Raw genomic sequence first — 25,742 nt, 5'->3', positions numbered from 1 at the left:
AATATACATTTTTTTCCAAATACACTAAACATGCTAAGAAATATGAATATTCATTAGGCCAAGAAATCGCAACACATTTCACCACCCCCCAGGAAACCCACACAAAAACAAAACACACACCAGGTAGCACACAAACCACAATCATGAAGCATCATAAGAAATTCACAACAAGATGCTTATTTGAGAGAGTTCTGCTGGAAGCTCTGGGTGTCAGACCTTCACTCCAAACTCCAGGTGGGCCCCTCACCAGAGTCCTGTGACTCTGGAAAGGCCCTTAACCTCCCTCAGCCTCTTTACAGCCTCACTGTAAAGTGGGGAGAAGGAAAGAATCTTTCCCTCCAAAAAGATTAGCTCTTCCCCAAACATTAAACTCAATAAATGTGAGTCCTTCCCTTGAGGAAACACGTTAACTAAGTCTGGGTGCAAAAGGTCATGGCTGGTATCAATTCACAAATCCAGAGTAGTAAACTGAGGCACCAGGGGGCCAGGTCAGAGTGCAGTCACCAAATCTCGATGCTCCCCACCTTCTAGGTCCTGTCTCTCCCCAGACCCGCCCCTCACTGGAAGGAGCCCTAGGGGGAGGACAGGCTCTTACCACTGCAGGTCACGCAGGCTGTGCACCGGTTGGCCCTGTCCAGGTAGTAGTCCCACTGGCACTGCTTCCTGCAGTCGGATGGCCCCTGCGGGCACAGATGCTGTGGGGAGGACCCTGGAAAAGAAGCGGAGAAGCTCCAGGCCAGGCCACCTTGGCAAACTCTCGGGGGCACCCCTTCCACTCTCATCCCCAAAGCCCTTCCCAGCAACACTCCTAAACCCCCCAACATCTCAGCGCAGGCCTTGCCTCTGGTCACCTGGCAGGCAGAGCAGCACGGGTCAGGGAGAAGAGCTGGGCCTGGATTCCAGGGCTGCCACATGCTAAGCGGGTAGCCTTGGCCAAGTGACAGTGACCACAGGGGTACTACGTTAATAACTGGATGCACCTCCTAGGGTCGATGAAAGGAGTAAAGGGACTGTGAAGACAAGCATGCGTAGCCCCACAGCAGTCCAGGCATACAGCAGGCACTGGGCGAGCATAGTTTGGGGTTTGTTTTTTACTATATTTTTATTGATTTCAGGGAGGAAGGGAGAGGGGGAGAGAGATAGAAGCATCACTGATGAGAGAGAATCATTGATTGACTGCCTCCTGCACGCCCACACTGGGGATCAAGCCCGCAACCTGGGCATGTGCCCCGACTGGGAATCGAACCGTGATCTCCTGGTTCATAGGCTGACACTCAATCACTGAGCCACGCTGGCTGGGCAGGAGTACTGTCCTGTTCTTATTATTCCTGGGGTCCCCTGCACTGTGGGAACTGGGGAGCCATAGTCCTAATCCAGCCTGACTAAGAGGCTGGCAAAGCACCCAGGAGTCCCTGATGGGAGAGGCATGATGCTGAGACCGAATGCACGGGGCAAATGCATTGGGAAAGTCCTGGATGTTCACTGGGTGTTCACCTGTCCTGCCCCACTTTATGTCTGTGAGTTCTAGCCAGGATGTCTCCCACAGCCCTTCAACTGAGCACGTGACCCAGGCAGGCCAATCAGAATGCTTCATCCTTGAGGATGGACACATGACCCAGGCAGACCAATCAGAATGCTTCATCCTTGAGGATGGACACATGACCCAGGCAGACCAATCAGAATACTTCATCCTTTGCAATTAGCACGTGACCCAGGCAGGCCAATCAGAATGCATCTTCTTCAACACTGTGATTGGTTCATGGGACCCATGCCAGCCAATGAGCCCATCTCTGAGTTTCACAAAAGCTACTGGAAAAGAGCCCCCTCTTTACTGTTTCCTGGTTCAAAGGGCAATTTGAGCCAGAGCTGCCCTGTCCTGGCTGCTGCAGCTTGGGCTGGGTCCACCTGAGGAGGAGGTGACTCAGAGGCCAAGAGAGGCCACAGACGCGGAGAAATGGACTCCTGATAACGTCATTCAAACCCAAATCTATGGCGCCGTGGATTTCTCTGTCATTGAGCCCAATGTTTCTCTTTTGTCTTGTTGGACCTGAGTCAGGCTTCTGTTAGTTACAACCGTAAGGCTCTAGACCAGGGTTCTCAGCATTGCCTGGGCCTGTTAGTCACTAGGGGGTGCCTGTGGACACTGCTCAGAATGGTGTTCAGTGCACAGAATTCGAGGCCGAGTGACTCATTGGGGGTGGGATTTTCCCGCTCAACTCACAGCTACTGAGCTGCCAGGCGGGTGCAGGCACTGATTGAGACTGAAGATGAGGCCCTGCTCCCAGGGAGCCCACACTCCAGCGGGGGAAAGAGAGGGCAGCGAGTCACATGGAAATCAGCACGTTCGCTTCCAACGTGGATACAAACTGAAGAGAGGAGAGCAGGAGCTGGGGGACAGGGGTGGGGGGCAGCGGGCCTAGAGAGGGAGCCCTCGGTCTGGTGGCCCCACCCAGCCCACAGGACACAAGGAAGCTGCAGAGAGGTTCCGGGCAGCGGGCACTGGGCGGGCAAAGGCCCCGAGGGAGGCCCAGCTCGGCCTGAGCAGAGAACAGAAAGGCCGCAGGGGCTGGAGCAGATGGAGCCAAAGTGTGATGAGTGTTGACTCATTTCTCTTCTCTTCTTTCCCGTATTCCACAGAGGTCTTCTCTGCTATCACTTTCACAATCAGAAACAAAGGGGTTCAGAGAGGCTGCGACTTGCGGTGTCGCTCTCAGAATTGGTTCCCAAGTGTCCTCTGTCCCCTTCCGCCTCCAGCCACCTCTGCTCCGGCCTCTGATCAGCGGCTTCTGGCTCCAAATGTCTGTCTGTCCTAACATTTCCGTCACCGCTCTCACCTCTGGCTCAGCTTTGGGGTGGCCAGGCAACCCCAGCTGCTTGGGCCCCAGAAACTGCCCGCACTGAGTCTGGGCCGCAGGCCCCTCTCCCGTCCCCTCCCCCTCCCCTTCAGGCCCTGAGCTTCTGCCACATGGAACCCCACCCGGCCCTTGAGTGCCCCCCCTTGCTCACTCCAGGCCTTGGCATCCTCCGTGCCCTCTGACCAGAGCCCTCCTCCCTCCTCCCACCGTGGCCTGGCACAGCCCTCAGGACTCCTTCGGATGCCGGCTCCTCGAGGAAGCCCCCCTGAATGTTCCAACCAGGCCAGGTCCCCCGGGAGCGTGTTCCCACAACTCCCAGCAGCACCGCCCTAGATGCTAACAGCCTGTCGCAAGGGCTTCCCAGCCCACAGACTGCCCTTCCTGGGGAGCCGCCCCCGTCCCACCTCTGCCCCTGGCAGTGGCCCAGGGCAGTCCCCGCTCGGGACCGAGCGGAGGCGAACATCTGGACTCATCGGAGCCCTCAGTTGCTTTGTCCTTGGCTTTGGAGTTGGGGTGAAAGATGTTTGCCTGGTGTTTCTCCTGTTTCCCTGGAGAACTGCAGGCGCGGAGGGGGACTGTGGGCCAGCCAGGCTTGGCCAGGGGCAGGGTGGCCTCCCCTCCTCCCTGCTCGCCGCCCTGGCAGAAACCCTCGGCTCCTGGCACAAGGTGGGACACACTGCCTTGGCCCCCATCACCCTGTGCTCTCCAGCTGGCACCAGGCCTGGCTTCACACGGCCCCCCCATACCTGGGCAGGGAGGTCCCTCCCTGCAGGCAGCGGCTCTGGGCCCAGGCAGGAGGCTGATCCCGGAAGCAGGGTGCAGAGTAAGTGAGGGGTTTGGGCTCTTCTCGGATATGCTCTGCTGCCTCCCAAATGCAAGGCCATGGGGGTCAGCACCGAATAAGATGGAAGGGCTTGGGGTCCCGAGTTAGACGGCCGCATGCGAGCCCCACCTGAGCCACTTACTGGCCCAGGACCATGGACAAATCCCTGAGCGGCACCGTGTTCCCCCTCCGGTTCAGTGAGCTCATATGTAGGCAAAGGGCTCAGCACAGTGGCTGGCACGGAGCACGCTCCATCCATGTCAATCACGGCCACTGTGATGAAGCAGCGAGTGAGCGCCCCGTCACCGGGGGTGTGTAAGCAGAGGGCTGGGGATCGGCTGTCACGGATGCTGGAAAGGACTTTAGAGGCCTGGGCCAGAGGAGGCGTTCGGTGACATCTGACTTCTCAATTTCAAAGGTCCCCTGTTTCCTTCCTCCACCAGCCGCCCCCGCGCCCTGCCACACAGCTGAGCGCCAATGGCGGAGGGGAGGGCGGCAAAATGTCAGAAATTTCCCCGACACACGGAGGAAGGGGTTTTTGCGGGTTTTTCGTTTTTCCTCTCTTGTCTGCCCGGAAGCACAAGGTCAATAAAACTCCGCCAAAATGCCCCGCCCACCACAGCGGCAGGAGGTGCTCAGCCACCCCAGTCACTGCAGGGCCGGGGGGCAAAGGGCGCCCCTCCTCCCGGTCATCCTGTCCCAGTGGAGGGAGGCTGGGGCCGGATGCCTCTCGCCCCACCCGCTCTCTGGCAAGGCCCACCAGGCTGGGGTCACGGGGGCCGGAGGATGTGGGAAGTGTCTGCCTTTCTCGTGCAGCTGGGATCGTGTCTGCTTCTCTCGGTCCTCCGTTGGCCTGAGCATGGGCTCCATTGGCCCTCGTGGTCTGGGAACAGATGGACCAGGGTTCCTGCCCAGCTCAGGCCATAGATCCCCAGTGACCTGTGCATTGTGGCCTGTCACCCTCCAGACGGCAACCTTGGAGGCCGAGAGGATGGGCGTCCAGGCCCGGAAATGAAGGGTGGTCAGGGGATATCCACAGCTTGACTCTGGGGTCACAGAACCCTGGCTCCAGCCCAGCCAGTTCTTCCATTTCCCAGTTCGTGACCTTGGGCAAGTTCCTTAACCTTGAAGCACCCCCATAGCCTCATCTGCAAAATGGGAATCCTAAAGGATCATTGTGAGGATCTGATGAGACGAAGCAATGCATGTGACGGTCTCGGCCTAGTGCACATATAGAACATGCTCTATGAGGGGCAGCTATTCATTAAAAACAAGAATTCACAGCCCGGCCGGCGTGGCTCAGTGGTTGAGCATTGACCTATGAACCAAAAGGTCACGGTTCGATTCCCGGTCATGGCATATGCCCAGATTGCAGGCTCAGTCCCCAGGGTAGGGTGTGCAGGAGGCAGCCGATCAATGATTCTCTCTCATCATTGATGTTTCTATCTCTTTCTCCCTCTCCCTTCCCCTCTGAAATCAATATATATAACAAGAACTCATGATGGGATGGCCTTCAGAACCGACAGTCAACATGACAATGACGACGTTGGCTTCCATCTTGCCCACACCCCAATCCCCCCTCCCCCAGCCCCAGCACCCCACTCACCCTCAGGGCAGCGGTAACAGCACCTCCCGTCAGCGTTGACATAGTGGTGGTTGGGGTCTCCAGCACAGGGGGTCGTGGGGGCTCGACCCTGGAGGGTAAGACAAACTGGTGAGGCCTGATGGGTCCCAGACACCCATCTTCCCTCCAGACCAGTGGTTCTCAACCTTCCTAATGCCGAGACCCTTTAATACAGTTCCTCATGTTGTGGTGACCCCCAACCATAAAATTATTTTCGTTGCTACTTCATAACTGTAATGTTGCTACTGTTATGAATCGTCATGTAAATATCTGATATGCAGGATGTATTTTCATTGTTACAAATTGAACATAAAGCATAATGATTAATCACAAAAACAATATGTAATTATATATGTGTTTTCCGATGGTCTTAGGTGACCCCTGTGAAAGGGGTCGTGACCCACAGGTTGAGAACCGCTGCTCCAGGCCCTCGGGTCCCAGGAGGCCAGGTCTCCAGTCACTGTCAAGGCCAGGCCTGAGACCAAGCCTCACGTTACCAAAGGCACAGAAACACCTGTTCTCACATCTCCTCGAACCCCAGCCTCCATAACTCAAGACTCCCCGGTTGAGCTTCAACTTATGAACCAGGAGATCACAGTTCAATTCCCGGTCAGGGCCCCTGCCAGGGTTACCAGCTCGATCCCCGGTGTGGGGCGAGCGGGAGGCAGCCGATCAATGGTTCTCTCTCATCATTGATGTTTCTAACTCTCTCCCTCTCTCTGAAATCAATAAAAATATATTTTTAAAAAGAGAGAGAGAGGAAAGTCTTGCTGCGACTTTGGGGAAGGACTTCTGTCCTTCCTGGTAGAATGAAAGGGGGGCATGAAGCAGGTTTCTGGGTTGACCCACAACCAGGAGCTCCAGGAAAGGAGGGTCTGGGAGGGGAGAAGACCAGGTGGGAGGGAGCCTGACCCACCAGGGTACCTACAGCAGCCCCGATGGTGCCTGACAGACAGGAGGAGGCCACCTATGGGATGTGTGGGGTGGGGCCCTCTTGATTCCCAGGAGAAAAGCTGAAGCCATTTACCCCCACCCCAGAGGCCTGGCTGCCTAAGGGGCTTCTCTGCTCTTCTCTCCACTCAAGGGAAAAGTGAAAAATGAATACATTTTTCTATTAAGGTCAGAGAGCAGCCAGGAGGCCCATGTAACAGGAGGTGGGTGGGTACGTGGAGCGTGCATAACATTCTTCTCTTTTTGCTCACCTGAAACATCACCACATAAATCTGAAATAATAAATATAACCTGACGTTTGCACACCTCCAGGCACCAGCTTTGCCGGCGCACGCCCAGCCTCCTCCCTCCAGTGAACCAGGCTGCTGGGCCTCTCCAGGGGCAGGGATCTGCTGGGACCACCTAGGTCCTCCTCCCTGGCCCAAAGCATCCACCAAGTGAGCCTGGAAGCCTATGGGTGGCTGGGCCGGGGGTGAGGGTTCAGCCCTGCTGGGCCTGCTGAGTGCGGGGAAATTTCTGGGTCCTGGGCCTGGGCTTTCCCCGCCCAGCCTGCCTGCTCATCTCATCAACAGCTATGGGCTCCCCAGGTCCCGGGGACAGAGGAGGGGAGCCTGGCTGCCCTTCACCTCCTGCCGCCACACCCCAGGCCATCGGAGGGGTGTAAGGGGCAGAGAACAGGGAACTCACTGTATCTAGTATCACGACCCCCGTCACACATCTCCCTCTGGGGCCAGATCACCACCCCAGGTCACAGGTGAGGAAACTGCACCTGCGAGGGGCAATCATCCACCCAAAGCCACACAGCAACTAAGGGCAGAGAGGGCATTGGAGCTTCCCTGTGTTCCCAGTTCTCTCCCCCTCTCTGGGTCACAGGCTTCCCCCATCTATATACATATAAGCCTAAGTGACCACCACAACCGAATGGACAACCAAACAGGCTGCGTGGGGCGACCAGGTCAGCAGGGGGGTCAGTGAGGGGTGACCAAACGACCAAGCAGCAGGCTGCATGGGGCAGCCAGGCCCACAGGGGAGGCAGTTGGGGTGACCATGCCAGCAGGGGGGAGGGGCAGTAAGGGGCAATCAGGCAGGCAGGCAGGTGAGCAGTTAGGAGCCAGTGGTCCCGGATTATGAGAGGGATGTCTGACTGCCGGTTTAGGCCCAATCCTAGGCAGTTGGACAACCCCCGAGGGGTCCCAGATTGGAGAGGGTGCAGGCTGGGCTGAGGGGACACCCCCCCTCCCCCGTGCATGAATTTCATGCACCGGGCCTCTAGTCCTATATAATAAAAGCCTAATATGCAAATAGACCGAATGACAGAACAACTGGTTCCTATGATGCACACTGACCACCAGGGGGCAGGTGCTCAATGCAGAAGCTGCCCCCAGCCCACAGGCCCTAGGCCAGCCAAGGCGGGTACCAGCAGGGGGCCCCCCCGGATCACCCCGCCAGTCATCCCACAGATTGGCACTAATCACCGGCCACGCCTAGGGACCCTACCCGTTCACGAATTTCATGCACTGGGCCTCTAGTTTTAAATAAAAATGGCCTAAGAAGGGCCGATTGTATCTGTGGTCTTTCTACCAAAAGTCCATAATCCGAACGAAATCATGAGGAAACATCAGATAAAGCCAAACTGAAGGCCTTTCTACAAAACAACTAGCCTGGACCCTTTAAAAATGCCAACGATGAAACAAAGAAGAGCTGTGGAAAGTTCCAGAATAAAGGAGACTAGAGAGACGGAACGACCAAATGCAATGTCTGGGCTGGACCCCGAGTCGAGGCGGAAGGCAGGGGTCGCTGTAAAGGGGAATTTGAGGTGCTGACGAAATGTGAACGAGGACTTTATGTCTGATTATGTTGTACCCATGTCCAATGCCTGAACGTGGACTTAAGGCAGAGATGCCCTTGTTGGAGAAGATGCTGCTATGTTTAGGGTGAAGGATCAAAATGTCTGCAACAAACTTGCAAATGGATCAGTAAAATATTATAATAATAATAATAATAATGTATATACATAAAGAGAGAGAAATAAAACAATTGTATAAAACCACAAATAAATAGCTCAACAATAAGTCTGTGTCAGGCCATGGCTTGCCACCAGGGGGAGCTGTCTTCCTGCTGTCCAGAGGGGCAATTGTAGCCCATCAGAGCCGCACCAAGGGAGTAGAGGACCGGGGTTTCATATGGGGCTTATGGGGAAGGGGCTACTCCCCTAAACCTATGGCGGTGCTGGACCCCAGCTCCCCGAGACATTCCCAGAGATGTAGGTGGGGTCGAGGTGGGGCCATCACTCGGCCCCACCCTCCACCCCACTCCCACTGGGCTGGCCTTCTCTGGCAGAGACACTGGGGAATTTTTTGTTGTTGTCTATGATGTCATCGCTTTACAGGCACCCAGAAAACGGGGTCAGTGCAATGCATGTAGACGTGGCAACAGCAGTTACTGAACCCACAGCCCCGTGAGACCCTGTTACCATGGAAGCCAGTCTGTGAGGTGAAAGACCCGCCCAAGCTCACACCTTGTGGCGGGTCAGGAGCTGAGTCCAGGTCAGCTGACTCCTGACCACCACACAAGCGCATGGAGCACCTACTGTGTGCCAGAGAGCTGGGTGGGCCCCGAGCGCCCCCCAGGAGCTGCGGCTCCAGCGGGGAGGCCACCCCACCTGCCCAGGGTATTCCCGGGCCGTAAGTAGAAAGAGGTGGCGCCTGGGGACCTGAGCTTTGCCCTTGCAGCACTGTCTGTGGTCCCCAAGACCTGGTCCAGTCTCATGCCCCAGGCACAGCGCTCACCCCCAGCTCCATTCATCACTCTCTCTGCCTTCTCTCCCATCTTCCCCACTGCCCCACCCCCATGGTCTCCCACTGCCCACTCACAGGGGCCCCTCACCCACCCCAGCTCCTGGCAGAGAGGGCAGCAGCCTGGGCATCTATGTTAGCGGCAGCCTGGGAAGTCTGACCTCCTGAGTTTCAAGGGCCCCACCAGTTTCCACTGGCCATGGGCCCAGCCCCTGGACAGCCCATCAGTTCCCGCTGCCCCTGGGGAAGGTGGAGACACAGCTGGGCTGGGCTCTGGCCATGGCCTGGGAGGGAAGCGGGGACAGAACGGGGAGAGTGGGAGGGGGAAGCCCGAGGCCTGGAAGGGGGGCTTTTGGGTGGGGTTCCCCGGCAGGTTCGAGGCAGAGCGGGGTGTCCGCAGAATGGTGAGCTGTACAACCAAAGGCCTGTGGCTCAACCTTAGTGGCATCAAGATAAAGAGAGAGTGGCCTGAAACCTTCCCATTTCTAGGCCTGTCTAGTTTCAGGTGGTTTGGTTTTCCCTATAAAACCTGGTAAATATCACTTTCAGAAAGCCCCACCTGCTCAGCGTGGAGAGGGATGGGGGCTGGGCCACACCTGTAGCAGCTGAGCGTCTACGGCGGGGAGGGGGCGCTGGGGTGGAAGAGTACAATCAGACACAAAATATCCGAAGGGGCCAGAGCTGGGCAGAGCTGGGAGGGGCACCCCAAATCCATCCTGAGGGGCCCTCACCTCTGTTACTCAAGGTGAGGAACCTGGGCCAGCAGCACTGGCATCCCTTGTGAACTTGCTCAAAATGCAGAATCCCAGGCCCCACCCTATACCTACCATCCATCCCATTTTACAGATGGGGAAACTGAGGCACAGAGAGGTCAGGAAACTTGCCTAAGTCACACAGCCAGGCAGCGGGAGAGCCTGGGTCGTCTTGCACAGCCTCTCACCCACCAGGCTCTCCTGTCCAGTTCTGCCCTCGAATCCACCAGCTCCTCCTCACCTCCCTACCACCTGGTCTGGACAGCGGCCGTCTAAGGGCCTTCTCACACCCACCCATCCCCCATAGCCCACTCACAGTGCGACGCCAGAGGGACCTTTTCACAACACACATCTGCTCCCCTCCCCTCCCCCATGGAAGACACTCAGATGGCTTCAACCCAACTAGGCCTGAAGCCCAACCTCCTGACGATGGCCCAGGAGACCCGGCCCCCAACCCTGGCTCACCTGGCCTGTGCCTCTTCTGGCGCCTGTCCCCCCAGCCTTCCTCCCATCCCCACTTACACCCCCTCCCTCCCTGCCTCCCTCCAGCAGCCTTGCACACGCTGTTCCCCGGACCACCCCATTCCCCTCGTCCAGAACACCCCAACGCATCCTTGAGGCCTCACCCATGCATGCCTTCTCCTCAGCACCCCTCCCTGGCCACCCATCCAGGTCAGGTCTCAGCAGGCTAAGTCAAGGGGTGGGCAGGGCTGGGTCCTTGCGGGAGCCTCTAGGGGAGAGTCCATTTCCTTGTGGTTCTCACTGAGGCCCTGTCTCTTTGTTGTCTTTCCCGGCTCCTCAAGCTGCCACGGGCCCTCCCTTCGCTTGGCTCAGGGCCCCTGCCTCCACCTGCAAAGCCCGCAACGGTGGCTCGAGTCCTGCCCATCCCTCTCTTCCGTGTCATCCCGCTGTGACACGGCCAGAAAGTTCTCCACGTTCAAGGGCTCCTGTGGGGACAGCGGGTCCACCTGGGTGATCCAGGCCAATCTCCCAGCTCAAGGGCCGCACCCATCTGCAAAGTCCCCTTTTCCAGCCCAGCCGGGGTGGCTCAGCGGTTGAGTGTCAACCCAGGAACTAAGTGGTCACCGGTTCGATTCCCGGTCAGGGCACATTGGGGTTGCGGGCTTGATCCCCAGTGGGGGACACGCAGGAGGCATCTGATGGGTGATTTCCTCTCTCATTGATGTTTCTATCTCTCTATCCCTCTCCCTTCCTCTCTCTCTAAAAATAAAATAAAAAATAAATATATAAAATCCCCTTTTCCAGACAAGGTGACATATTCACAGGTTCCCAGGATTAGGATGTGGACATCTTAAAGGGCCATTCTCCTGTAGGTCACAGCCCGCTCATCAATAACCACTGGACTGGGGTTTGTCACCTAGTCCTGGGGTCCCTGAACCCCACTCTCCACTCCAAGGGGCCACCTGAGCTCCAGACAAAGAGACACCTGAAATGAAGTTATCCTCCTCCCCCACTTTAAACACTCTCCCCTCCCCACCCCCAGACACACAGCCTGTCCCTGCCGCATGCAGGCCGCATCCCTCCCGCTGCCACACTGTGTGCCGAGCCAGGGAGGCTCCCCCAGGTCCCACCTCTGGCCTCCAGGGAGCTGAGGGGCAGTCTGCGTGGCTCTGTGCTGGCCAGCCCATGGCTGAAGGTAAAACCCAACGAAGGCAGACACAGAAGCAGCCATAGCGGATGGGCTCTGGAGGCCTGGAGGACGGAGCCCAGGCACCGGGAGCGCCGTCTCTGGGGGGGAGCTTACAACAGTGGCCATCCTCACCGAGAACCTCCCAATGGGAGGGAAGGAGGGGATGAGGCGGGGTCTGTGGTCAGCAGAACAGGGGCTCTCAAAGGTGCCCACGTCCTAATCTGCAGAACCTCTGACCATATCACCTTCAGGCCAAAGGGGAATTAAGGTTGCTCATCAGTGACCCCGAGATGGGTGGGTGATCCTGGATTACCTGGGTGGTCCCAATGTCACCACAAGGGTCCTTAAAAATGTGTGTGTGTGTGTGTGAGAGAGAGAGAGAGAGAGAGAGAGAGGGAGAGAGAGTGAGTTGGGGAAGACGTGATGATGATGGAAGCAGGGTCAGAGAGATGCTCTGCAGCTGGCGTGAGGACGGAGGAAGGGGCCACAAGCCAAGGAATGCAGGTGGCCTCCAGCAGCTGGAGAGGCAAGGGCCTGGATTTTCCCCAGAGTCTCCAGGGAGGAAGGCAGCCATGACTCTGGCCCAGTGACAACGGTTTCGGACTTATGAACCGAAAGATCATCACTTGTGTTGTTTCAAGCCACTGAGCTTGTGGTAATGCAGCCACAATAGGAAACTAAAACAGGGCCCCGCCTGAGAAGACAAAGAATAAACCTAAGTCCCCTACCATCACACAGAGGATTCAGGCGCTGGGCTCGGTGCTCGGGGAGACACAAAAGCCGATTCTAGACTGTTCCATGTCATGAGTCAGCTCCCAGAACAGGCCCATGGGAGATAGTAAATAGCAATGCCTGGAAAGAAGATAGGGAAGAAGGAAGAAGAAAGAAAGGAAGGAAGGAAGGAAGGAAGGAAGGAAGGAAGGAAGGGAGGGAAGAAGGAAGGAAGGAAGGAAGGAAGGAAAGAAGAAAGGGAGGGCGGGAGGGAGGGAGGGAGGAAGGAAGGTAGGAGGGAAGGGAGGGAGAAGACCTCAAAGATGAGATCAGAAAAACACAGGAGTCACAAACACAAAGCAGAATAAGCATCATGAGATAGGCAGGGGGAAAAACTAACTTGGTGCCCTGGCCAGTGTGGCTCAGTTGCTTGGGCATCACCCATGCACCAAGAGTTTGCTGGTTTGATTCCCAGTCAGGCCACATGGCCGGGTTGTGGGCTCCATCCCCAGAAGGGGGCGTGTAGGAGGCAGCCAATCAATGATTCTCTCTCATCATTGATGTTTCTATCTCTCGCTTCCTCTCCCTCTCTGAAATCAATAAAAAAATATTTTTTAAAAAAAATATTTCACTCTCTTCCTCTCTCTCTCAAAACCAATAACATATCTTTTTTCTTTTTTTTAACGAACTTGAGGATTCATGAGGGCTTCTTGGAGGAGGAGCACTGCCGTGTGTGAGTGAAGGTGGGAAGACCCTGGGGGGAGCTGAAGGGATGGGCCCAGGAGGCAGGGCCAGACGGTCAGCCCTTACTCGCCCTTTCCCACATAGTGTCCCATCCAACGCTGGTCTGCGGGATGTCCACAGGTGACCGGCAAAACAAAATAACACAAAGGATCCCTGGGTCCCATCTGAGAGGTTTTCACGTGAAATCGTAGGGCCTCTCAGTGCCTTGTATGTGCTCACTTGCTCTCTGATTCTCCAAGAAAAGGTTGGGGGCAGATGGACAAGATGTTTCCCAAACTTAGTTGGCCACAGAACCCTTTTCTCATGGAACCACCACTCCCTGGAAGTGACTTTGGGAAATGTAGCCTTTGGCAATGGGGAGCCACCCATGGTTGTAGAGCAACTAATAGGAGAGAAGAGCCCGGCCGGCGTGGCTCAGTGGTTGAGCGTCGACCTATGAACCAGGAGGTCACGGTTCAATTCCCAGTCAGGGCACATGCCCGGGTTGCAGGCTCCATCCCAGTGTGGGGTGTGCAGGAGGCAGCTAATCAATGATTCTCTCTCATCACTGATGTTTCTCTCTCTTTCCCTCTCCCTTCCTCTCTGAAATCAATAAAAAATATATTTTTAAAAAGATAGGAGAGAAGATGGGTGGGATGGAGGTGGGTAAGTCAATGAGACCAAGATCTGGCCTCAAGTCCAAGTTTTGCAGCTGCTGACTCCTCACTTCCCACGGCCGGCCCTGCTGCCCAGAGAGCCCCGCTGGTGCGTGGGCCAGTGGTTCAGGTTACAGTCCCTGGAAGTGGGGTTGCAGCTGGTGTCTAAGCCTGGGGCCTCCTCCCCCACAGACCCAGGGGGAGGGGAGGACGGCCCCTGCGGGCCCCCGCAGACCTGGCACAGATCTCCACACCGTGCTGGTCACACTGTTCTCTGCATCTCTCTTCCCAGGCCGCCACCCTCCGGGGCAAGCCCTGTCCTCGCACACAACAGGCACTCAGCATGGCTGACCTTCACTTGCACTCGCTCTGAGCTGTTCTCAGCACTTTTCACATATGAGCTCACAGGATTCTTCCCACAGCCCTACAGGATCGCTGCTGCTAGGGCTCCCCTTCTGTGGCTGGGGAAACTGAGGCACAGAGAAGTGACTTCACTTGCCCAAGAGCACCCTATGGTGAGTGCCAGAAGCAGGGTTGACCCAAAAGCCCATACTTTTTTTATTTTTTTAATGTTTCATCCCTTAATGTTTTGGGTTTTTAAATATATTTTTATTGATTTCAGAGAGGAAGGGAGAGGGAGAGAGAGACAGAGAAACATCAATGATAAGAGAGACTCATGGATCAGCTGCCTCCTGCACGCCCCACACTTGGGATCGAGCCCGCAACCCAGGCATGTGCCCTGACCAGGAGTCAAGCCGTGACCTCCTGGTTCATAGGTCAACACTCAACCACTGAGCCACGCCAGCCGGGCAAAAGCCCATACTCTTAACCAAGATGCTCTACACTCTCCCCAAAGAAAGACAAGCAATGGGCCAGATTCAACAAGATGAGGTGTGGTACGTAGAGTAAGGGCCCCCAAAGAGGTCCACGTCCTAATCCTTGGAGCGTGTGAATATGAGTATGTTCCCTTACCAGGCAAGGAACTGTGCCCACGCGATTCGGTTCGGGATTCTAAGATGAGGAGAGAGTCCCGGGTCCTCCGTGTGGGCCCGATGGAATCACAGGGGGCGAGTCAGAGAAGGAGAGGCGAAGGTGGACGCAGAGGTCCGAGTGGCCGTGGCCGCAGGCCAAGGAATGCAGGCAGCCCTGCAAGCTGGAAGAGCAAGGAAACACCCGCCCCGGAGCGTCGGGAGGAATGCAGCCTGCTGACCTCCTTACACTCTGGCCTCGGCTCCAAGAGAGTAAACTTGTGTTGTTCTAAAACACCGAGTTTGTGATCATTTGCTACAGCAACAAGAGAAAGCCGCTCTAACCGGTTTGGCTCAGCGGATAGAGCGTCGGCCTGCGGACTGAAAGGTCCCAGGTTCGATTCCGGTCAAGGGCATGTACCTGGGTTGGGGCCACATCCCCAGTAGGAGGTGTGCAGGAAGCAACTGATAGATGTTTCTCTCTATCCCTCTCCCTTCCTCTCTGTAAAACATCAATAAAACATATTTTTAAAAAAAGAGAGAGAAAGCCAACATAACATGTCAGCAGGATGAACGGAAGACTCTACCTTCAGGACTGGAACGAATCGACAAGATAACGGGGTGGCCAAGAACATAGGGAATCTCGGGCGACATCAACAGAAGTGAGGGGGCGCCAGCAAGGGAGGTGTGGTCGGACGACACCGGGAATTCTGCAGTCGCCTCTGGTACCAGAGACAGGGACGAGGGGCCCGAGCTCTGCAGAGCGCTCCATACTTCCACGCTCCACCCCACGGGATGCTCGGATGTGGGCAAAACAGACAGACCTGGTGCTTTTCTCCAAAACCCCTCTGTCCCGTGCCCAGTTTTCCTGCCTCGGGAAGCGACCACCATCCACCCAGAGGCGGAGCCCCCATCAGGACAGGATCCCGCCCCCCCTCCTGCCCTCTGCACGTGCTCCACTAGCACTCGGCCCATCGGCAGGTCCTGTGGATTCTGCTCTCCAGGACAGTGTGGTTCTGCCGGCCCTTCCCTGGACCACAGCCCCAGCCTGGCTCCCTGCTCGCCCACCCGTGTCCCACCACAGCAGACGGGAACGCCACAGCCGGTCACGGGGTGTCCCTCCCCCTCCGACACCACAGTCCACAGAGGTCTGGGTTTTTCCTTACTTCCCTGCGCCTCTGCCACCACATCCCTCCTCGCCCACTGCTCGAGCCACGCGGGCTCCTTCCTGTTCCCCCAGCCTTGCTTCTCTGGGCCCAGACGCTCCTGCTCAGGTTCCACTGCAGACTCCCCGCTTTCATTCCTGTGCACGTCACCACCTCCTGGAGGCCCTCCTCGCTCCCCTCCTGGTTATAATCACCTCCACGGCAACTAGCTCCAGCCTGTCTGTCGACAAGGGAATGTCAGTTCCATGAGGCAGAGGCTGGCCGGGCTGGGCATGGGGGTCCCCCCAGCATCCAGAACACTCCTGGCACACAATGGGGCTCCATAAATGTTTGGGGAATGAATGGATTGGTAAGAACAGGCCGGTGTTGCTCAGTGGTTGGGCGTCACCCATGAACCAGGAGGTCAGGATTCGATTCCCAGGGAGGGCACGTGCCCAGGTTGTGAGCTCGGTCCTCAGAGAGAAACATGCAGGAGGCAGCCGATGGATGTTTCTCTCTCATCCTTTATGTTTCTGTCTCTCTATCCCTCTCCCTTCCTCTCTCTCTCAAACTCAATGATGAACAGGCATCGAGCTCATGCCACGTGAGGAAGGAATGCTGGGGGCCCTGGATGGTGCGATTGGCCGGGAGGCCCCGGGGCCCAGGGTGGAAGCCCGAACATTGCTGGCAGGCATTTCCAAGGAAGGCGAAGACAACTTCCTCATGCAGTCCCCACTTCCACCAGGGCCAATGGGCAGAAGCTTTGAGGAGACAGATGTCAGTGCCTCATACAGACCATCTAAACGTGGGTGCTGCCCTGGCCGGTTTGGCTCAGTGGATAGAGCGTCGGCCTGCGGACTGAAGGGTCCCAGGTTCGATTCCGGCCAAGGGCACATGCCTGGGTTGCGGCCTCGATCCCCAGTAGGGGGTGTGCAGGAGGCAGCCGACCAATGATTCTCTCTCATCATTGATGTTTCTATCTCTCTCTCCTTCTCCCTTCCTCTCTGAAATCAATAAAGAATTTTTTTTTTTTTAATAAATGTGGGTGCTAAGCCAGGGTAGCACGAGCGGCCTTGGGTGGGAGTGAGCGCCCCATCACCAGAGGCCTGCAAGCGGAGGCTGAGTGCTTACCTGGAACAGCCTGGAACAAAAGCGCCCACCTGGAGCCATGCCTGGCCCAGGGCAGCTGCTCCTGTACGGTTTTCTAAACGAACGAATAAATGCGTGACTGAATGACTACGTGCATACTTGGATGATTGTCCTCAAAGACCCAGGCGCTCGAGTAAGCGGAATGAGTGGCGTATAGAAAGTCCCTGCCCAGCAGCGAGGCCACGGAGAATGCCCAGTGGGTTCTGATCACAGGCAGCGAAGATTCTGGAAGGAGGGCTTGCTTCCCGGAACCCAATAGCTCACAGGTGGGAGGAGAGAGAGACGCCGGAGGACTGGCCCTGATCCAGAGCTGCCTCTGTGGACATTCTCTCCTTCGGGTCTGGGACTCGGGTCCTGCTCTGCCCTGACCAGTCCTGGGACAGCGAGCAAGGCCCTCCCCGCCTCTGGGCCTCACATCCTCACCTGGCAATGGGGGCCGTGATCCCAGACGCGTTGCCTCCGGGGCAGTCAGTGCACACGCCCACCCGAGGAGGCCACGTGGCCGGGCTCACCTAACCTCCTGTGCCCGGGACCCCAGCCCCCGGGCGCTCCCCAGGCCCAGATGCAGGCATCCCTCCGCCGTTTTCCTTTTGATGGTGTTCCCAGGCGAAGTGGGGTGAGGAAGGTGCACCCGGCCTGAGGATGAATCACAACGAACTCAAGAAACACGGGTCTAGGTCAGATATGAGTGGGAGCGGCAGCAGAGACTTCCCGTAAGCGCGGCCCTTCTCCCAGCACTGGCTGCTCTCAGGCTGAGTAATGGGCACCCCCACACCCCACGCCGCTCGCCTTGCTGCCCTGGCCTCTCTGAGGAAGGGAGGCCTTGACTCCCATCAGCCTGCACCCCCTTTGCCCTGCACGTCCGTCAGGGCCCCCCTCTCGAGGTCAGGGTCACCTCATCCAGGCAGACTCTGCCTTCCTGCAGGGATGTGGGTGCCCTGGGAACACCCCCTTTCCTGAACAGACCCCGGCGGCTGGCCAGCCCTCCTGCCAGGGAATCCCACCATGAGCACTTCCCTCCATGGGGGGTCCCTAGCTCTAGTTATTTATCCCCAGCAAAGAGCCATCAGGGGTCCCCTCCCCCAGGCTCACGCAGGGCCCAGGTCCACATCTGGCTGAAAGTAGGGGGCGTGGAGGTGGGAGGGAGGCTGGCCTGTAGCCTCAGCCTGGCCTGAAACATGATTGGGGGGGGGGGGTCCTAAGTTCTCAGGGAAAGACCTTAGGCCTCCCTCCCCAGCCCCACCCCCCTCCCCCCGGGGTGCCTCTTGGAGAAGGTGGAGGCCAGGGAGGGCAGAGAGCACAGGATTCTTCTCTCAGCATCCGGGGAGTAATGCCAGGTCACTTGGGGAGACTGTGGTATGAGGGGCAGAGGCCAAATCTCTTTCTCAGAATGTGACGCACAGCAAGAACGCATTGGTGCCGTCACCAAACCAGGAAAAATGGGTTGAAATGTCAAGCCCTGATTTTTTTTTTTCAATAATGAACTTTTCAAACGTTTACAGGGGCAACAGAAATGGAAAAGGCTTGAGGGGCCCCGGTCAGCACCAAGCCCCCTCCTCTACGGGCACCCCGTCCTGCCAAGAAATGGCCCAGTGTCTGAGCCCCGAAAGCCGCTCAGACTCTCAGGCTCTCTAGTCGGCGGGAAATGCAAATGAAGACAACAAAGATACGGCCTTATCACTGATCACATTGACAAAAATAAAAACTCCCGATAAGATCAAAAGTCGGTTAGGATGTGGGGAAGTTGCTACTCTCATGCGGCCCGTGGGAGGCGAGGTGGCTGGCCTCCCTGGAAGGCAAGTCAGCAGCCTCTTTCAATGTGTCCACGTTTTCACCTACGCATTCTCTTCTCGGCCTCCTCTCTGAAAGAGGCACACGCACGCCCCACACATTCACATGTCACCATCCATCAGGGAAGTAGTTAAACAATGGCCTCCCCCCCCCCCCCGCCCCCCCGCACTGGACAGAATACTGCTTCTCATTTTCAGAGGCGAGCGGGCGCCTGGAAAGGTCCCAGGACGCACAGCAGACCCTGCAAAGCTGAGCGAAGCACCCTGTGCTCCGTGCCAAACCCGGTCGAGTCCTAGAAACCAAAGGAACACCGGCCGTTCCATCTGTGAAGGAACCAGGGTGAGACGAGGTCCAAAGACTTCACTGTATCTGTAGGGTTTCTGTTTCTGGCATTGAGGGTATAAGGACACGTTCCGTGTGTAATAAAACGCATGTTATTGTTTTTACTTAAGACGGGGTTCCACTCCATAGAAAGGAAGCACATGGGCTCCAGCCACCAAATACCATCAAAGCTCCCCGAGGTCCCGATCACACCCCTCCCTCCCCCTGATCTCCCCAAGACCCTGGCACCCAGAGTCTCCCCTCCGCCAGGTCATCAGCAAAGGGCTTAGGGGCTGGGGGTGGGTTCTCCGCTGGGTCTCTGTCCTGTCACACGGCCAGCAGCCTCCTCTGCCCTCTGTTGCACGCGGGGGGGGGGGGGGGGGGGGGGGGCTCACGGTGTCCCATTGAGGAAGGAAGGGGGCGCCTGCATTCCCCCTCCTTCTGCCTGAAGCCCTAGAACTGAAAAGCATCTCATCCACCTCTCCCTCCCTCCCTAGACCTTCAGCCAGTGGCCGCCTAGGGGCCAGGGGTGTGCAGCAAGAAGAGCCCCAACAGCAACCTCTCTGGCCCAGGGAGGCCCCCCTGGCCTTCCCGACCCTGGGGTCCCCACCTCACCTGCCATGACCCCACCCACAAGCAGCCGCTCTCCTGCAGGCAGACCCCAGCTCAGTGGATGAGAAATAAGTGAATAGTCCCGGGTGTCCGCCAGGCGGGGGAGGGCACCCCACGAGCCCGTCAGCCACCCTCCCACCTTATGACACTTGCGTATTCGGGTGCCCCTGCCTGTCACCTGCAGCCCCTCACTCCAGCTGGGTGGGGAGGGAGGCGAGGGGGCCTCCTTCCTCCTGTGTCCCACCTGCCCCACGCTGTCCACGGCTCAAGGCAGCGGTGGGAAAGAGGGCGCTCTGGACCGCCAGCGCCTCCCCAGGCTCCCGACACCCCCTTACCTGCGGGAAGGCTTGGAGCACCCCCAGGAGCAACAGCCCCAGCGCTGCTGCGTGGAGAGCGAACATCCCGGGAGGAGGCTGGGCTCAGGCCGCCGCTCAGCTGGAGGGGGCAGCCTTGCTGGCGCCCAGCCTCACGCTGTGAAGTCGCTGCTCCTTCCCCAGGGTTCGGCCTTCCTTCGCTCTCCCCCTCCTCTCCCTCCCGGAGGCACAGTGGTTAACCCAGACTGCTTCAAAGAGTGGGCCACCTGGCAGCTGGAGAAAAAAAAAGACACGTGCGGAGATGACTCAGAACAAGGCACGCCCCCCTTTGCTGTTCAGTGGCTGGTCCTGGATTCGACAGAAGGGGTGGCCCCAGTGCAAGTGGCCTGAGGTGCAGGAAGGGCAGCTCCCACCCTGGAGGGAGGGACTCCCCGGAGATGGGGGGTCTCCAGCTGGTCCCAATGCTCCCATTGCACGCCCACCCCACGGAAAAGCAAAACCTGAGTAGGTTCCTACTCCTGACACCGACCAGCTCACACTTCTCTCCTCCCTGGAGAGACCCTGGAGGAGGGAGACTGCGGGGAGAGCCCCCACCAACCACTCACCCCATTCATATGTGTTTACTGTAAATGCAACAGTAGATGGACGCTAGAGGGATGAGGAGGGGGTGGATGGGTGGGGACGGGTGGGGAGGTGGATGGATGGGTGGGTAGGTTAGTGAATGGGTGGGTGGGTGGGTAGATGAATAAATGGGTGGGTGAGTGAATGGGTGGGTGGTGAGGGGATGGGTGAGTGGGTGGGTGGATGAATAGATTGGTGGGTGAGTGAATGGGTGGGTGGGTGGGTTAGTGAATGGGTGGGTGGGTAGGTAGATGAATAAATGGATGGGTGAGTGAATGGGTGGGTGGTGGGTGGATGGGTGGGTAGGTGAGTGGATGGGTAGGTTGTGGACGGATGGGTGAGTGGGTAGGTGATGAACAGATGGGTGGGTGGATGTATGGGTGGTGGGTGGATAGGTGGGTAGGTGAGTGAATGGATGATTGGGAGACAGATGGGTGCATGAGTGGGCGGTGGGTGGATGGATGAATAGATGGATGGGTGGATGGACGGGTGGGTGGGATAGGTGAGTGGATGGATGGGCAGGTGGGGGATGGGCAGATGGGTGAGTGGGTAGGTGGACTATTGGAGGAACTGATGGTGAGAAGAATATAACGTTTGGTTATCAATTCACGGGTGCTCTCCTGCCCCCTGAGAGTTTTGTGCCTAGAAGAGGAGCCTAATGGTCTGACCTGAGAGAAGGAACCACACACCCCTCCTTGGAAGGAAGTTCTCGCTGGCGTGGGCAGCCTCTCCCTGCGCGGGCTTCTCCATCCCATGGGCTCTCAGCTCCTTGCACTCTGCGCCCCATGCAGTTTCCTGAGCATCTGACTAGGCTGCCGGTCAAGGGCTCATTTGCTGGCCTTGCGTCTGTTTTTCTTCAGATGGGGAAACCGAGGTTCCGACACAGGCAGCCGTCCCAGGTGCTCCGGCCGTTTCCCGGCGCCCGGAGTGGCCCAAGGCCCTCGGACATCTGCACCTCAGCCTGCCCTGCAAGGCGTTGTCAGGCCCCATCTTGCCAACGCGGCCCACTAGCCCTGGTCTCCCACCAGGACCCTCCTTGAGCTCCTGGCTTCTCCATGGAAAACCTGCCCGCACTGGGTGCTCGCCCCTGGGTGCACCAGGCCTGGGGTGCGTGAGCTGGGACCGTGTTAGACAGTAAATAAAGTGAGTGATTGCGGAAGTGACCCTGCAGGATGGCCACAGAACCGGGCAGTGGTGGGGCGACCTGGAATGCTCCTTCCCAGTCCAGAGGTTTGCACTGCAGACCTGCAGGTGCTCTGAATAAAGATATGCTTGTTCACCGCACAAACACAACCCAACATCAGGATGCTGACACAAGGGGAAATTCAAGTTAACACAATTACACGTTTTAAAAGTTCCATCTTTCTAGCAATTGAAGAGATGCAAATTAAAACATCCTTTGATCCCTTTGAGACATTAACTCATTAGGGTTTTTTTTTTCCCTTTATAACAACAACTTTGGTAAAATCCCACCCCAAAGTGGAACATGCATTCATACTGTGCTGGTAAATGTTACAACCCTTTTCAGAAAGTAATCGGCAATTCTTAGCAAAGTCCCCCACAAAAAAAATATATTTACGGCTTGTGGTTCAGTAATTTCACCCTAGCAAAGAAAAACTAAGGAAATGGTTCAACTGGAAAAAGAAACTATAAACAAGTAATATTTCCTAAAATATTATTTATAAATCTTGGAAATATGCCAAGAATCACAACAGAGAATGGTTAAATAGATTGTGGTATGTTCCTTTAATGAAATACTACACACCCATTAAAAATGAACATTATATTAAAAAAATGATCATGATAGCCCGGCCGGCGTGGCTCAGTGATTGAGCATCGACCCGTGAACCAGGAGGTCACGGTTCAATTCCCGGTCAGGGTACATGCCTGGGTTGCAGGCTCGATCCTTGGTGTGGTGCGTGCAGGAGGCAGATGATCAATGATTCTTTCTCATCATTGGTGTTTCCGTCTCTCTCTCTCCCTCTCTCTTCCTCTCTGAAATCCATTAAAAAAAATTTTGTTTTAATTAAAAAAAATTTTTTTTTAAGATCATTATAGCAATGGACACCTGTCTCTCTCTCCTGTCCTTCCCTTCCATGGTCTTCTAAAGGGACCTTGCAGAGGTTTCTGGGGGGAGAAGGGGGTGCAAGGAAGCTGGGTTTTGGTCACCTGAAAATTTATAACATTTACTTAATGGTAATAATAATAGGTGGCGCTGAGTGCTTACTTTCTGCTAAGAGTTTTCAGGCATCCGTTCCTTGAATCCCCAGGGAAACCCCATGGAGGAGAGCCTATTGTGCCCATTCTGCAGGTGAGAAACCGAGGCACAGAGCCCTGACTCCACTAGGCTCCCCAGAGCCCATGGTACTCAAGACCGGTCCCAGCCCTGCTCAGACTCGTTTCTCTAGCTTCACTTCCAGCCTCTTCCCTCATCCCTGCTCAGCCGCACACACCACGCACGCTCTCCCCGTCCACGCCTTTGCCCACCCTGGCCCTCCACAGAGCACACCCCTCAGACCCCCGTTGCTCTTCAGAACCTGCCCCAAAGCCACCTCCCCTTTGCTGCTTTCCTGGCACCGTCCTGCCCCTCCCCCAGCATCTTCCCAGCCAGAAAGGCGGTTTCTGTCGTTTTTTTGTGCCTCAATTCTAGAACTGATCTCACTGTGTCAGGACTGTAATGACTGGCTCGGGCATCCATCTGCCCCAGGAAGCTGGGGGCTCCTGGACACCCAGGGTGCCTGGGAGCCGGCGCCTGGCAGGCAGCTGTGAGCCAGTGATGGGCAGGCGGCAGGGAGTGCGCCCCATCCCGGGGGAGGCGGCCTGAGCCGTGGAAGTGTAGACGCCTAGGAAACGGCACCTGGTGGGACTCTAAGAGAAGGAAGGCCCCGGATGGAGGTGCCTGGGTTTCAGTGCGTCTGCAGGTCTCGGGCGCTCTTGAACTCCCAGCGCGTGTGAAAGTGCTTTGAAGAGCCAGGAGGGGAAGTCCCTAGGCCCGCAGCGCAGGCCCTGATGTGGGATGGGGGGGTGGGGGTCAAGGCCCCTCCTGGCTGCCAGAGCCAAGCCGGGCCTGCAGGAGGCAGGCAGGTGAACAGCGTCTCAGAGGGAGGGGGCGGAAGGCAGGTGCCACAGCGAGCGCTCCGAAGGGCACTGGGAACCCGTGTCACCAAAGGGATGCTGAGCAAGACACCAGGTTCTGACCCAGCTCAGGAAATTCAGGGACTTCCCCAACAGCTGGGAACCCCAGCCCCAAAATGGCCCCGAAATACCCTTGGCAGATGAAGGGACTCTTTCTGCCCCCGGCAGCAGCAGGCAGGTAGGAGGCTGGAAACCGGAGGGAGAAGCCTGCGTCTTTCTGCTCTCGTTGGCCCAGGTAGTTTTTGGGGTACCTTTCCCAGGTGCCTCGAGGAGAGTAGGCCTCTTCATGGGGGGCTTCTCCGGCAGGACCTGCGTGTCTGGCTGCCTCCAACTCAAGCCCCAGAAGTCTCCCCTTCTCGAGGCCCAGGACACCAGCTGCATCTTGGCCACTCAGCTCTGGTCCCTAGGACGGCGGTGAGAAGGGGCCACTGAAGGCTGGCGTCAGGGAGTTCACTCCTCAGAGTTGGGGACAACCATTAGGGCAGCGGTTCTTAGCCTGTGGGTCGCAATCCCTTTGGGGGTCGAACGACCCTTTCACAGGGGTCGCCTAAGACCATCGGAAAACACATATATAATTACATATTGTTTACAGTAGCAAAGTTACAGTTATGAAGCAGCAACAAAAATAATTTTATGGTTGGGGGTCACCACAACATGAGGAACTGTATTAAAGGGTCGTGGCATTAGGAAGGTTGAGAACCACTGCATTAGGGGCTCCCCCCTGCCTGAGCGAACCCCAGCAACTCCCCTCCACACACACACACACACACACACACTATAACCAGGCCCTTGGCCAGACATGTAATCCTGGCAACAAGATTTCAGGTCAGTGTCTCTATCCCAATTTCACAGATGAACAAACTGAGACTCAGAGTAGTTAAGTAACTTGCCTGAGGTCACACACCTGAGAGTGGCAAGGCTGGGATGTGGCTCCGAAACCCTCTGACTTCTAAGCGCCAGCCGCCCTTGCTTCCCCAGGAGAAAGAGCACAAGGCAGATGCCCTGGTCTGGCCACGTGACTGCAGGCGAGTCGCTTCTGAGTGTATTAGTTACCTAAACATAGCAACTTAGAGCAACAAGAAACATTATGTCACGTGGTCTCTGTAGCTCCGCAATCCAGGAAAGACTTGGTGGTGACCCTGGCTCAGGGGTTGTAATCAAGATGTCAGCTGGGCCCTGGCCAGTTGCTCAGTGGTTAGAGCTTCAGCCCTCCGACTGATGGGTTGTGGGTTCAATTCCGATCAAGGACGGAGGCAGGCATGTTCCTCGGTTGTAGGCTCGATCCCCTGGCCCAGTCAGGGCGCATGCAGGAGGCAGCCCATCGATGTGTCTCTCATCTCTCTCCTATCGATGTTTCTCCCTCTGTCTCCCCCTCCCGTCCACTCTCTCTAAAAATCAATGGGAAATTATATCCTTGGGGGAGGATTAACAACAACGAAAAGATGCCAGCTGGGGCTGCAATCATCCGCCGGCTCGACTGGGGCCGAGGACCTGCTTCCAAAACGAGCCCCTCCACTGTGGGCAGGAAGCTGCTGGGTGTCCGCACAACACGCAGCTGGCCTCCCCCAGAGCAAGTCACCCCAGGAGAGCCAGGCGGAAGCCACGCTGTGATGAGCCTCAGAAGTCACACTTGGTCATGTCCACGATGCATGTAACACAGCCTGGCTCTCCCCAGTGACGGGGGGACTGCGCAGGTGTGAGAACACAGGAGACAGGTGGGGATCTTGGGACGTAGTTCCGTCTTTGCCAGATGTTGGCTTTAACGCTCCCGGGCAGCCTTCCAGGCTTGCACTGTGCCCTGAATAAAACAGGGGACAGGGAAAGCGCTTGGGGATGCAGGGGGAGAAATGGCAAGGGCTGAGCTGCCCTTTGCCCCGCTCCCAGGGGCACCAGGCCCTTGCTCTGGCCCCAGACCTCTCCATTCAAGTCCGCAACTGGGATGCTCATAGCCTGCGTTCCCCTTCCCGGGGACGAATATACCATGGCGTTCACCATTCCGGCCAAAAGTGAGTCACACAGGGGCTGCGGGCACGGTGGCGGCACAGGCGAGAACCTCAGGGGTCAGGTCTTTCCCAGCCCATCAGGTGAGGCAGGTGGGTGACCATGTCCTGCTCAGCACAGGCCAGCTTGCTGGTCACACAGCCA

The 25,742-nt window shown here is 56.9% G+C and overlaps 1 protein-coding gene across 1 annotated transcript in view; it reads right to left on the bottom strand.

Annotated features, from left to right (window-relative positions):
- Window positions 1-24,578, bottom strand: part of TNFRSF8 (TNF receptor superfamily member 8) — a 67,601-nt gene extending 43,023 nt beyond the window's left edge. The window contains exons 1-4 of the mRNA XM_070404106.1: window positions 24,502-24,578; window positions 19,863-20,114; window positions 5,285-5,372; window positions 596-709 (exon numbers count right to left, since the gene is read on the bottom strand). Of these exons, the coding sequence (XP_070260207.1) occupies window positions 596-709; window positions 5,285-5,372; window positions 19,863-19,928 (268 nt within the window). The 5' untranslated portion in view covers window positions 19,929-20,114; window positions 24,502-24,578. The remainder of the gene's footprint in view (window positions 1-595; window positions 710-5,284; window positions 5,373-19,862; window positions 20,115-24,501) is intronic.
- Window positions 24,579-25,742: the final 1,164 nt, after the last annotated feature.

This window comes from Myotis yumanensis, unplaced genomic scaffold (assembly GCF_028538775.1).
Source record: "Myotis yumanensis isolate MYYU_CA2020_CCGP unplaced genomic scaffold, mMyoYum1.0.hap1 SCAF_2, whole genome shotgun sequence".
In the NCBI taxonomy this organism is placed as follows: domain Eukaryota; kingdom Metazoa; phylum Chordata; class Mammalia; order Chiroptera; family Vespertilionidae; genus Myotis; species Myotis yumanensis.
The sequence above is the reverse complement of the archived record's forward strand: the minus strand, read 5'-3'. Positions and strand labels throughout refer to the sequence as shown.